Source organism: Pongo abelii, chromosome 3, assembly GCF_028885655.2.
Source record: "Pongo abelii isolate AG06213 chromosome 3, NHGRI_mPonAbe1-v2.0_pri, whole genome shotgun sequence".
In the NCBI taxonomy this organism is placed as follows: domain Eukaryota; kingdom Metazoa; phylum Chordata; class Mammalia; order Primates; family Hominidae; genus Pongo; species Pongo abelii.
The window spans coordinates 97321815-97336597 of record NC_071988.2 but is presented as its reverse complement, the minus strand read 5'-3'; the positions used below and the strand labels follow the sequence as shown (position 1 = coordinate 97336597).

At 37.0% G+C, this 14783-nt stretch overlaps 1 protein-coding gene across 8 annotated transcripts in view; it reads left to right on the top strand.

Moving 5' to 3' along the window:
• The window catches only part of NUP54 (nucleoporin 54), a 33790-nt gene that overhangs the window by 207 nt on the left and 18800 nt on the right, over positions 1-14783 (top strand). For 2 of the 8 annotated variants that reach the window (XM_002814894.6, XM_063723468.1), the window contains exons 2-5: positions 3835-3918; positions 4017-4163; positions 11912-12138; positions 13969-14156. In XM_002814894.6, the coding sequence (XP_002814940.2) occupies positions 3835-3918; positions 4017-4163; positions 11912-12138; positions 13969-14156 (646 nt within the window). Of the gene's footprint in view, positions 1-27; positions 548-662; positions 825-2220; positions 2326-3834; positions 3919-4016; positions 4164-11911; positions 12139-13968; positions 14157-14783 lie in introns of those variants that run through there. The other 6 variants (XM_063723466.1, XM_063723465.1, XM_054554080.2 and 3 more) reach the window with 6 other exon arrangements.

The following is a 14783-nucleotide window of genomic DNA, read 5'->3' as shown; positions in this document are numbered from 1 at the left end:
TGATCCCCCTAGACCTTCACCCGGGAAGAAGGGGAAGGGTCTGGTCCGCCCCCTCTGTCCGAGACTCTTCGACCTGGGGATCCTGGAATCTCCCGCCGACGCGGAGACTTTAGAGGCATTGGAAAAGGGCGGGCGGCGGCAGAGTGGGCCGAGGCGGCACCCGAGGAGGCCACGGGGGTACTCGAGGTCCCACTAGAAGCTCGCGCGCCGCGCGTGAGATTCCACAGGGCCCTGGCTTGAGCGGTTCGCTTCCCGCTGCCGGGGAGTCCTACTCAGAGAAATCGGAGGTTGCTTCCCTCTCCCCTTGCCCGAGAGCCTCCCTCCCCTCTGCACCTCAGCCTCCCGGATGGGCGGGAACGCTTGCGTGGTTCCCGCTGCCGGACTCGGCAAGGATAGGGCTGGGGATCCACCGGCACTGCCCATTGACTCCCTTAGTTCCAGCCCCGGCCGCTTGTGGTCCTCGCTATGGGGCTTATCCGTCGTGCTTCTTCCTTCTGCCCCACCCCACCCCCACTCTGCTTTCTTAAACTGTTTGGAGCAAAAACAGGTTTGTTCACTTCTGTGAAACCTCCTGCTGATTCTTCTAATCCTTATCTTGCTTTCTTTTCTTTTTCCCTCTCCCCCTTTTTAAAATTTTGTTTCTTTGTCTACACGCCTATCAGGATTTGGTGGGCTTGAGACTGCCAACTCCACCGCCAGTGGGTTTAATTTTGGGGGTTTCGGATTAACTGCTAATCCTGCAGTGAACTTTAATATTGGGAATTTCGGTGTTTCTACTACCTCGGCGACTCCGTTCAATTTTGGTAACAGTCTGGCAAGTGCAGGTAGATACTGCGGGTTGTATGTGTCACCAGTGTTGAGAGCTGGAGTCCAAGAATATTGTGGTTCCTGGAGTTTGGGAAAGAACAGTTACTTGTCTAATAAGGAAAGGAAATTTAATTCCTTATCTCGAATCAAAAACATCTGTATCAAGTTTTTGCTGCCTTAAAAGATGTGGTTTAGGAAAGTTTTGCAAGTTACAATGTTCCTTTATTAAATGTGCACTTATCTTCCAAATGATAAGCATTTGGATTATCATTTTGAATAGAATATATCTTTAAAATTATTAGGTAAGACTTCCAAAGTATAAACTCACCACCAGTCAAGCCCATCCTGGGATTCTTGGACTCCTGCAGTCATTTTTCATTTTTTCTGCATCTTTCATTGAGATTTCATTTTATTGTCCTTGTGTTTCCAAAGAGAAACAAGTCTTATACGAACAGCAGTAACCTGTTTTGTTTTTTAACTTGTGTTATAATGATAATAATGTATTTCTTTGGTCAACTCAGCAGATTAGGATACTATAAGATGTGTAATTTCTATAAGATTTGTAATTATAGAAAGAATCCCCAGTTCTTTGCTGGAATTTTGGGAAATGCTCAAAGAGAGCAGTTTAATTTTATGTCATATAGCATCGAATTCTAAAAGGTAAGCTAGACGTCTTTGCATTCAAAAAGATAATTATGAAGATTTTCATATGCACGTGGGTTGTTTGCAGCTCATTAGAAATTTTGCAAAACAATAATGATATATACATTTAAAATAGGTTTATGTGTACTTTACATAATGACACTGTAGGAAAAAACTTGTTCTTCAGCTGCTCGTATATGAATTTATCGTCCATAGTCTCTTACGTTATGCCTCTTGTGCCCATGCCAATTATATGCATTTGATAAACATTATTTACTCCCTAAAAGTTAATTGGGAAGTTTGTTATTTTGTTCATTCACTGGTTACTGCAATGTGATTATCACCGTAGCATCTCAGTTGAAAACAGTTCGAAGAATATTTGAAAACTTCAAAGACAAGATGATCCATTTTAATTAAGATGTATTCGAAGTGATCACATATCACTGTCCTTTGATGTGTTTATCTTTCCTTGTTTGCTTAAAATTGGCACTGGGCAAAACAGAAATCTTACTTTGAAATTTGTGTTTCCGAATAAAGCCACCCAGCTCATAATTCAACAACAATAAATAAACTTGTTGGTATTTGCCTGATTTCATGTTCATTTGGAGTTATTACTGTTAAGTTTTGAGTTATGATAATGTAACATGTTTTAACTACTTTTATATGTGTTAACCTTCAGCAAAGGGCTGATAGACGTTCTTGTTTTTTATTTTGTATACTTGCAGATCTGCTATTACTAAAACATTTTTGATGTTGTGGAGCATGATGAGAAACTGACTAGTGTTTCTATTGTGTAGCCAATTCAGATTATATCATAGTTATTCTATTTAAGTGAAGAATAATGAAAAGAAATTACAACAGTGCTTAGTACTTCAGGTGATTTTTATGAAAGTGTTTACAGTTTGCAGTACTGCAGTAGAACCTACAAGTAAATAGAATATTTAGTTGTGCCTGCATGCAACATGCAGCTTACTCTTGAGTAGTTTTCCAAATCAGAATGAGGTGATTAATATAAAATGGTTGCATTTTTTCTTCTTGTATTTTCTATATTGCAATATTGATGAATCTGTGTTGTATATCAGAAATAAATGAGATTAAAGGAAGATTCCAAAAAATCTGCAATATAATTCGACACTAATGGTTCAAACATTTGTCTTGAAAGGCTTTTTGATACCACATTGGTAATCAGCTGAAGACTGACAATAAGTTACAAAAATAACAAAACAATTTTAGATTGGCTAGCATTTCATTTATCTGTCAAATCTCTTCCTTCAAGAAATACATTCTTGTTGTGTGGAGGTAAGTATATTGGTATGCTTCCTTTGAAAAGTTACTTAGTCTTGACAGAGACTAAGTAGAAATATAAGTTAATTTAGACATAAATTAATTCACCAAAACCAAGGTTGCAAACTGGCAACAAGTCTGCCAATGTGATATGTTTGGTATGCTGTTTTCAAAACATTTGAATTCCTTGCAAAAAAAAGTAGTTGAATTAGGGTTTAAAAACCAATAATTTTTTTTTTTTTTTTTTTTTTTTTTGAGACGGAGTCTTGCCCTGTCGCCCAGGCCGGAGTTGCAGTAGCATGATCTTGGCTCACTGCAAGCTCCACCTCCCGGGTCCACGCCATTCTCCTGCCTCAGCCTCCTGAGTAGCTGGGACTACAGGTGCCCGCCACCACGCCCGGCTAATTTTTTGTATTTTCAGTAGAGACGGGGTTTCACTGTGTTAGCCAGGATGGTCTCGATCTCCTGACCTCATGATCCACCCGCCTCGGCCTCCCAAAGTGCTGGGATTACAGGCGTGAGCCACCGTGCCCGGCCAAAAACCAATAAATTTTACATTGAAAATCCAGATTTCCTGTTTTCTCTTGGGGTAAAAAATGGGAATATGTGACACTACTAAACTACCTTTCTTGTATCTGCTGGAATTTAGGAACTGCTGATCTAAAAAACTGTTCATTTTAAACAGTTCCACCTGTCAGTAAACACATAGTCTACTTTACTCTTTACTATTATCAGTCTAAATCTTCCAGGCATATGAATTTGCAACACCTCCTCTAAAAGTACATACATAGTCATTTTAGAATTATGGCAATAGGCTTAATGTGTTTTCTCAGCTGTAACTGTTAACCACGCCTTTAATTGAAGGGTATATATCACATTGTGATATTTCTATTTTAAATGCTTAGTTCATTTCTTGTAACATTTTGACTTCTTGATTGGTAGTATAGTTTTTTAAAAAATTGATCTTGAAAGTAGAGAAAGGAAAAATTAGATCAATATATTTTGATTTTATATGTAGCAATTATAAAATAATTTTAAAAAGAAGTTGCCTTTATATATACAAAAGATTCTTCCTTTCTATTTTTGTTCTTTTTTAATTAGGTGGGTTTGGAGGATTTGGGACAACATCTACAACTGCAGGTTCTGCATTCAGCTTTTCTGCCCCCACTAACACAGGCACTACTGGTAAGAGGCCATCTTAAGTCATTCGTAGAAGTAAATGAAGTAGAGGTCAGATTTTTTTTTTTTTTTTAACTTACGAAGTTCCAACTTTTCATTCAAAGGACTCTTCGGTGGTACTCAGAACAAAGGTTTTGGATTTGGTACTGGTTTTGGCACAACAACAGGAACTAGTACTGGTTTAGGTACTGGTTTGGGAACTGGACTGGGATTTGGAGGATTTAATACACAACAGCAGCAGCAGCAAACTAGTAAGTATGAGGTTTTCAGCTTCAAATACAAAACCGTAACAATACTAGCTGACATTATTGAGTGCATTCAGAATACTTTAGTGGACTTTTTATAAGAATTATTAATACATTCCAAAGGATTAGGAATGTTACTTTTCATGTTTAAATATGATAGCAACTGGGGAGAACACTGATTGGCACAGTTAGGGTTATAAGGTCCCTGTGTTTAGGATCATTCCATTTAAATTTTTGTTGTTAAAAATAACAAATAGAGAAACTGCACAAAAGTACAGCTTAATGAATTATATATAGTTTACAAAGGTTAACACCCTTGTAATCACTGCCCATGTCAGGAGATGGTTCCTGGCCAGCCAGTTCAGAAGCCTACTACGTTTCCTTCCCAGTCGCTTCCCCATCAAAGGACCTGCAGTCTTGGCTTTTATGGTGATCATTTCCTTACTTTATATTTTGTCATTCAAGTATGTAAACAGTATTTAGTTTTGCCTGTCTTAAATCTCTATAGGCTCCTCTTTTATCTCTCTTTTTTATTTTTTGAGACGGAGTCTTGCTCTGTCGCCTAGGCTGGAGTGCAGTGGCACGACCTCGGCTCACTGCAACCTCCGCCTCCCAGGTTCAAGTGATACTTCTGCCTCAGCCTCCTGAGTAGCTGGGACTACAGGCGCACACCACCACGCCCAGCTAATTTTTGTAGTTTTAGTAGAGACGGAGTTTTACCATATTGGCCAGGCTGGTCTTGAACTCCTGACCTCGTGATCTGCCCGCCTCGGCTCCCAAAGTGCTGGGATTACAGGCATGCATCAGCGCATCTGGCCTCTCTTTTTTATTTTTTAATTTGTTGAAGAAAACAGATCGTTTATCCTATAGAGTTTTTTAGTCAAGACTTTTCTGATTGCACACCTATGGTATAGTTTGACGCATTCCATTGTTCTCTGTATTTCTTGATGATTGGGTTAGATCTGGGGCGTACATATATATATTTTGTTGTTTTGTTGTTGTTTGTTTGCAAGACTTTTATAGGCATATTTTTTATCAGAAGACTTTTAATATCTTTTTTTTTTTTGAGTGATCAGCCATTGGTGATGGCTGATCAGCCATCGAGCCATTGGTGATCATTACCTAGATCCATTAATTCATTAGGGGTTACAAATAGTGCCATTCCACCTGGATTCATTTATTTGTTGAAATACTTCTATGAGGAGAAACTTGACTTCATCTGTTTGGTTGATTCTTTCTCTTTATTACTGGTTTCCAGAATAAAGAGTTGGGTATCTAGCATTCTCCAAAGATGACCAATTTTTTTTTAATGTCAGAAACTGCAGCCTTTAAACTAGTTGCTATTTTTTAATCCATTGCAGTTACCATTCTTATTGATGCTTAAATTGTTACATCTTTGGCCAGTGCAAGCCTTTTCAAGTTGGCTCCCAAGTCCTTTTGACACAGTCTGGTTATTAGTCTTTGATGGCTTCCTTACTAACCATCCTTACTAGGTGGTATGGCAGTGGGTTCCAGGGGTTGTTCTGTATGGGTTAACTTATTCTCACAAGAACCGTGTGAAATAATACTTTTGTTATCCCCATTTTGTGGGTGAAGAGAGGAACCTGGGAGATTGTGACTTACCTGTATACCTCTCTAGAAGAAGTACAGGGACATAAATTCAACTACTTATTCTGGTGCTCTTTTCACTTTTCCAATCTGATGCCTCTTAAAATTACTTTTGTTTCATTTTTCTTAAGTAACTTGATTGACTAGCTAAAATTCATCCTACTCAGTCATTGAAGATTAGTTATTAACTTATTAAACATGAATTTCAAGGATTGCCTAATAGTAGGATGAAGATAATAGAATAGTATTCTCAGAATTATTCTTTCAGCTATTCCAGTCATTCATCTTTTCTACAATCCTGCAAAAATACAAAATTTGATGAAATATTTAAGTAGTTAAGGAAAGGACAGCAAAAGTGAAGTGTTTCCTTTGTTTCTTGAAATAAAGTCTCTCCAACTATGAGTAACTGTAGTTCCATTTAGTTTTGTTAGGAAAATGGGAATTTGAATCTGGTGCTGTTTTAAAATTGAAAGGGGCTCATTTTGTTATGTAATAGCCATTTATTGTATATATCGTATGTCAGGCATTGGGTGTACAAGGTTGAAGACCACAATCCTTGCCCATAGTCAAGGAGATTCTAGGGTATCCACGCAGAGGAAATAACATGGCATGGTTTATGGCAGAGTATAGTGCATTTGGGACCAGTATAACTAGATCAGTGCAGTTTTTTTAAATGCATAAATGACCTCAGGGTCAGTGGTGAGAGTTGGAGAGTTAGATATGAATTGGATTATTAGCGTGCCTTATATGTTTTACTAAGGAGCTGTCCTTAAACAATTCTAAACTGTTGTAGGATTAAGCTAGACAGGAAAATAATCAGATTTTTAGAAGTATCTCTTAGAGAAATACAAAGATAGATTATAGGTGGGTTGGAATGGAGGCAGAGATCTGGTGAAGCTGTTGCGAAAATCTGAGCAAGAAATAGTGAAGACCTGAATTAAGGCAGTGACAGTTAAGAATGGAGAGAAAAAACAGGATGTGAATTTGAGAGAGATTTAACTTGTAGAATCAATAAAAGCGAATGACTGGATAAAGGTATCTTGGGCTTCTGGATGGCGTAACTGAAGGATCCCTTGCTCTTCACTAAGATCCAGACTACTAAAGCAAGAGCAGATGTTTGTGGGTAGATAATGAGTTTGAGGTGTCCTCTGGGTAGTTGTATATATTTATGAAAGCCATCAGAACATAAGTAGTATTTAAAGTGGTAGATATGGATGATGTCATTTAGGAGACCTGATTCTGGAGTAAGAGGAGAGTACTAGAACAAAACTCTTAGAAACACTAACACTTAAATGCTGCCATCTCCTACCCCCAAGCCAAGTAGGATTTTGACCATAAATTAGTGAGCAGCATTGTTAGGACCACTGCTTGTCCTATCTCAGTATAGAGATGCCCGTCCATGTATTCCTCATACTTATTAGCTCCCTTTCACACAGCTATTCCTATCTCAGTTGGCAATACCTGTGAATCAAGGGGAAAAGTCACATTTGACTTTTCTGACAACCGCCAGAAGTCCTTTCCAAGCCAAAGCATGGATTTTCGAGGATCCTTCCAAAGACTGTTGGATCTTTCGACAACTGATACTTTCTGCTCTGTTAGCTCTTTCTGTCTTCACTACTCTAACTAGCTTAGATTCCATGGCCTTCCATTTCTATATCTCTTGCCAATATGCTAAACTTCCTTGTTTTTGTGTCACATTTGCCTGAAAAAACCCCAGGCATTTATAAGCCCAACTGTCTATGTAGATATTGCTTGAGAAAAATCACACATTATGGAAGAGGGGATAATACCTCTCTAAATTCTTGATCACCAACCTCAGGTCTCAATGTTGCCTGGTAATCCTGTGAAATTTCTACTTTCAACTTATTCTCCCGCTTTCTATAGCAGTAATTTTAAAACTTTATTCTCTTCAAATCTCAAATTTATCTGTTCTTACTTTTAGCAGATGGCCTTGACTGCTACTTCAAAGACAAAAAGGGGCTGAGCGCAGTGACTCACATCTGTAATCCCTGCACTTTGGGAGGCTGAGGCGGGCGGATCACCTGAGGTCAGAGACCAGCCTGGCCAACATGGTGAAACCCATCTCCACTAAAAATACAAAAATTAGCCTGGCGTGGTAGTGCACATCTGTAGTCCCAGTTACTCAGGAGGCTGAGACACGAGAATTGCTTGAACCCCATAGGCAGAGGTTGCAGTGAGCTGAGGTCACACCACTGGACTCCAGCCTGGGTGACAGAGCAAGACTGTCTCAAATTTAAAAAAAAAAAAAAACAAAGAAAAAATAAAATCCCTTATTGCAATTCCTTCAACTTCCCTCCACCAAATCTATTTCTTTTTCTCCCTCTATCCACCTTTTCCTCTTCTTACCTGACTCAGGATCTTATAACCTCCTGCCTTCTCAGGGCACGTGTGCTGTTGATTATTCTAGCTGTACTCCCTCCCCCAGTTTTCACCTTCTCATCCACATTTAAGTAACTCAAAGTTTATTTTTTCTTGAAACAGTAATAACAACAACAACAAAAAACTACTTTAATCCCACATTTCACTTCAGCTACTACTCTCCTCCCCTTTACAAACTATTTGCCAATCTGGTTTCTGTTTATTTTATCAAATAAGTTAAGGTCATTAATCATCTCAGTAAATCCAGTGAACACTTACTGTTCTTTATGAAAAATGCTAACAAAGAAAAAAAGAAGTGATGTGAACCCTACCAGCTGGAGTCATCAAAAGTCAGAACTTGTTATTATCCATCTCCTTTTTCCTTTTTTTAAATCACTGACGTATTTGAGGGCAAATCCCAAGCATGTCATTTCATGCTTACTTTACTATACTTCTCTCTTTAAAAATGTGTACCTCATTCCAACCCACAGTAATTCCTTGGTACTATCTAATACCCCATCTATAATCAGAGTTCCCTATTTGTCTCAAAAGCGTTTTCTTATTTGGTTTGTTTGAATCATGATCCAAACAAGGACCACACATTCATTTTCTTGTCATGTCCCTTAAGTTCTTTTTAGTGTAGAGAATTCCCCATTCTGTTTTTTCCCTCATGAATTTTCCAGTTGTCTTGTTAAATGCCCCCCATTCTGTATTTTTCTTCTGCTTCCTTGTAATATTATTTAACTTTATCTCTCATAATTGTGGTAAATAAAGTTTGCTTTAAGGACTTGATGTTTGCTTTTTTGGTAAGAACATTTTGCAAGTGTTGCTGTGTGCTTCATATCACATCACATTGAGAGGCTATCTCACTTTTGGTGATGCTAAGATTGATCAGTAGGTTCAGATGGTGACAGCGTATCTTTATCTTACTACTTTAACCTAATGGTTTCATTCCTTGATGATCATTGCCTCAATCAGTTATCTTATTAGGAGTTGCAAAATGGTGATTTTCTAATTTCCTCCCTATCACACTGAAATTTCTTCTGTAAAAGGAACTTTTTCTTCATACTCCGAGACTGCTTGATCACCCTGATGTACAGTTTGTATAGTAAAGGCAAGATAATTTTTTTTCTTTTTAATGGACAATTTTTGTAAAAAGGAGTTGGTGGCCTCATTATTTCTAATGGTATCCAAGGAGTTAGGATTTTAAAAAAATTTGATCTTTACTTTATAAAATTACCATTTTGAATGCATGGGCTTTAATAAATATGTTTCAGTTGTTGCATTTGGCCAATGGGAGACCTTAACTTCTGTGACACTCCAGTCTAGTTTTTTCCTACCTCATTGTTAGTCCTCCTTATTGCTTTTGTCCACTCATCTTCCTCTCTTTGTCTCTACAGAGATGTTACACATACTGCTCGCCTTTACCTCTACCCCATGGCTTAGCTGACTCCTTCGTTTAGGCCCTAACTGAAGTGCTAATGAAACTGTCTTCTCTTGACCCCTCTCTCAGGCTTGATCAGCTCCCTTATTTAGTACTCCCAGAACCTCTGTACTTCTCTGAAGGACTTACCACAATTGTTAATGTTTGTTTGATGTGTTCCGTTTGTTTAATGCACCTTGTCTACCTTGTTTACCATTGTATCTTTAGTATTTAGCTCTGAGCACTTAGTAGGTACTCAGTAAATATTTGTTGTATGAATTAATGGTGAATGAATGAATGAATGTGTTTATAAAAACCAAGAGAGACTGTGTTGTCAGGAAATTTAAGGGAGAAGGGCTTTCAAGGAGGATGTGTATTCAACAGAAGGTGAAGATTTTCTTTGGAGGCCAAAGGAATAATCAACAGCATAGGAGGCTGACTGCATATGTCTCGGTATAGAGATCACAGTTGATTCATCTCATTTAAAAGTTGAGGAAGATAAAGCCCAGGAATTTCTTGCTCAAGGATAGAAAGTGACCTTATAATAAACCAGGATTCAAGTGTTCTGAATTCTAGTCCAGTTCTTGCCAATGTTTATATATACTAATTTGGGAATTAATACTTTTCTGGAGAGTAAAAGAGCCTCTCTCTAGCCCTGTAGAAGCTCCATGGACCTTGTGGTACTTTCAATGTTTAGAGCTGAAAGAGAACTTAAATAATATCTAATACAGTGTTTTAAAACTCAGGTCATTTTGGTATTCACGTTTTCTCCTTATCTACATACCATTTGTATTACTATTTAAGAATTTTCTTTAAATCAGTTTACTTTGAAACACTAAATACAGTTATTTTAAAGTAAAATTTATTGCTGCTATAAGTGGAAAATTAGTATCATTTGCTCTAAGGAAAAGGTAATTGAAATTAAGTACAAAGAAAATATAGTGTAAATAAATTCTAGGTAGATAACTTTGCCTTAAGCTCTGAGCCTTAGACTTGCTCCTCCCTTTATTAAAAGATGGCGTACTTATCTCACACTCTGGGACATATTTATCTGCCCTAAGAACTTGGCCCTTCTTTCCATTAGAGAAATTGGTATCCCAGAGAGGTTAAGTGATTTGCCCAAAGTTACACAGCCATCTAAAGTTTTAGCCTAGAATACTGATGGTTAATCCATTTATTACTGCTATATATATTTTTTAATAATGAGAGAAAGGAAAATGTTTAGTAAGCTGGTATTGATATAACAATGATTTTTAGACTTTGTATCCCCCAATTTGTATTTATTATATAAATATAACAGCAATAAAGATTATTTTTTAAAATCCTACATCTTTACAAACTTTTCTTTATCCACATGCATCCCTCCCTCCCTCCCTCCTTTCTTTCATGTGTAGGTTTAATATTGTGGACCCAATTTGTGTTCTGGTAATGGAATTAATTTGGATAACATCATTAGGGCTGGGCACAGTTGCTCATGCCTATAATCCCAGCACTTTGGGAGGCTGAGGCGGGAAAGTCTCTTGAGCTCAGAAGTTTTGAGACCAGCATGGGAAACATAGTAAGACCCTGTCTCTACAAAAAATAATTTAAAAAAATTAACCAGGTGCATGTTGGTGCACTCCTGTAGTCCCAGTGACTCAGGATGATGAAGCAGGAGGATTGCTTGAGCCCAGAAGGTTGAGGCTGCAGTGAGCCATGATCTTGCCACTGCACTCCAGTCTAGGCAACAAAGTGAGACCCTGTCTCAAAAAAATATTATTAGAAAAGCAAATTTAACATTTTAAGGTTTGGCCTAGTGTGTTAGTTTCCTATTGCTGCCATAACAAATTACCACAAACTTAGTGGCTTAAGACAATAAAAGTTTATTATTTTATAGTTTCTGGAGATTAGAAGTCCAGAAGTGGGTTTCACTGTGCTAAAATGAAGGTCCTGGCAGTACTGTGTTACTTCTGGAGGCACTAAGGGAGAATCCATTCCCTTGCATTTTCCAGTTCTTAGAGTCTTCCTGCATTTCTTAGCTCGTGGCTCTTCCGTCTTGCCATATGCCAACAGCATAGCATCTTCAGATCTGTTTGACTCTGAGCTCACTCTTCCACTTTTGAGGATCTGATGATTACGTTGAGTCCCTCCTGATAATCCAGGATAACCCTCTATCTCAACATGCTTAATTTAATCACATCTACAAAGGCCCTTTTGCTATGTAAGATAACATATTTATAGGTTCTGTAGATTAGGATATGGGCATCTTGCGGGGGGGGGGCATTATTTTGCCTACCACGCCTAGGATCTGGATTAAGTTTTGTTTTGTTTTGTTTTTAAATACTAATTTTGGGTACATTTTTAGCATTAGGTGGTCTCTTCAGTCAGCCTGCACAAGCTCCTACCCAGTCCAACCAGCTGATAAACACTGCGAGTGCTCTGTCTGCTCCAACGCTGTTGGGAGATGAGAGAGATGCTATTTTGGCAAAATGGAATCAACTGCAGGCCTTTTGGGGAACAGGAAAAGGGTATTTCAACAATAATATTCCGCCAGTGGAATTCACACAAGAAAATCCCTTTTGCCGATTTAAGGTATTATTAATACTATTTTTATCTTCAGTTGAAGATTTTGTATAACAGAAAATATATTTAGATCAATATCAAGATAACAATTGCTTGGGTCTTTACTCCTTGAACGTGGTATGATTATACTTTTATTTTGAAAATATAGAAATTATAAAATTGAAGTGATTTCATACGTATGTGTGGTTGAAGGTGACCAGCATATGAATGAAGGAAGGTGTGACTAGAATGTGATTTATAACTGAAGAAAAAAAATGTAAACAGGAGAATGGTTTGCCTGGCGCCTGTAAAGGGGAGACACCAAACTACGATTGAGTGGTATTCATTTAACGTTGGCCGGGAGAGTATACGCTAACCAGCAGACAGGAATTCCCCTTGGCATGTATAACCCCAAAGCTATTAAAACAATATTGCCCATTTTCTTTGTTCTTATTCCCTGCCTACCAAAGAACCTTCTCATTTGTCCCTTCAGAAAATGTCTTTATCAGCCAGTGAGAGTATTTAGGTTAGGTCCATTTGGTAATGCATTTTCCATAACAAGTTATGTATTGCAGTCCAGTTTATACCTCAGCCTCTTAGGAGTTATATTGGCCTACGTTGGTCTCTTAAACCTAATCAGTATGTACATAACTCTGTGTTTGGAGCTGTAAGGCTGAGGATCAGATCCTTGAATAAAGTGGTCAGCCTGTCTTGTTACAGAACATCTCTTTGTCTCATCACTAACAAAAAGTATATTGAGTGCATATAGTTGAAATTTTGATACATGTATTTAGTCGCTAAGAGGTATTCAATAATAGACATAAGTTGAATATAACAATAAAGTTGGTGTGTAACATGGTAAAATGCATAATGTACACTTGAGTTAATTTAAATTCTTTTTTAAAAGTTGCAGATGAGTGGTGAAAAGGGATAAAAGGCTTCTATCTAAAAGAACAATTCTTTAGAAAAGTATAATTGGTCATATTAATATGTAAAAAAACAACAACCCTGTTTCATAAAGTTTTGTATTATATAAACCAATAAAGTGATACAGACATTCTTTATAGTATTTGTAAGTTGACTGTCATTACTATGATTTAAAGTATTTATTTGTAAATTACTTCTTTATATATTTAAAACTTAGTTTAAGATTCCATGAATCAGATATACAGATACTCCTCAACTTATGATGGGTTACATCCCAATAAACCCATCATAATTGAAAATATTGTAATTCAGAAATGCATTTAATACACCTAACCTACCAAGCATCGTAGCCTAGCCTAGCCTAATTTAAACATGCTCAGAACACTTAGATTAGTGTACAATTGGGCAGAATAATCTAACATCAAGTCCATCTTATAATAATAATAATTTTATAATAAAAACTAAAAGATCAGAATTCCATGTATGGTTTCCATGTATGTATATATGAATGCATATTGCTTTTACACCCTATAAAACGGAAAAATCGTAAGTTGAGAACAATCTGTATAGTGAAATAAATTATAATTAGTTGGTGATTTTTGCAGTCACTTTTATAATGACATGCAGATGGTTCAGAAACAACCAACAATAATGAATATCAAAATTTTTTAGGGGAGAAAGCTGTTTAGTTACTCTCTCAAAGAGGAAATGTTAATCTTACTCTATAGGTTAATGTTATTCCTGGGTAAAATAGTTTTTCTTTATAATTTTATGACCTCCTAGGGCACAAAATGGTGGGAAGAATCATTATTCCCTTAATTACCAGACATTAAGTTGTTTTTCCCATTTTAGCAGATATTAAGCTATTAATATTAAACACCTGATTTAAGATCTGTACATATTTTTTATATTGTTTATTTTGTCATTCCACAGGCAGTAGGTTATAGTTGCATGCCCAGTAATAAAGATGAAGATGGGCTAGTGGTTTTAGTTTTCAACAAAAAAGAAACAGAGATTCGAAGCCAACAACAACAGTTGGTAGAATCATTGCATAAAGTTTTGGGAGGAAACCAGACCCTTACTGTAAATGTAGAGGGCACTAAAACATTGCCAGATGATCAGTAAGTATACATAAATATACTGTTTATTTCTGTGTATTTATTTCTGGTCCTAAGGGAGTGATCAATAATGTTTTTGTTGCTAAAGCACAAATTAACTCTCAGAGCAGAATGCCTTTTCTCAGCTAGTGATTATTCAGTATTTATAAAAACACTTATTTAAAAGTTTTTTTAAAATTTTGGATTTTTTAACTTACTAGATGCTAATAATTTTCTAGATTTTCATTCAGGCCAGGAAGGGACCATTTGTCATAGATGCGTGCAAATTGAGGGCCATAAAGATGTTATTGGAAAATGTTATTAACTGATTACTGTTCATGTTCATTCATGAATAAATATTATTGCTTTACTTCCCTTGACCTAAGTATAATTCTCAGTGTTAGTGGCAAGACATTTATTTTAGGATATTTGGAGGAATGATTATTAATGAGATGCAATAATTGAATCAGATTTTACTTGTGGTTGTAATTGCAGAGAAGCAACCCATAAATTTCAAGAGAATTTCCTATAGTAAATAACATTTACATAGGATTTTGCAACTAAGCAAACCCCTTTATAAATATTATCTTATTGGCCGGGCACGGTGGCTCACGCCTGTAATCCCAGCACTTTGGGAGGCTGAGACGGGCG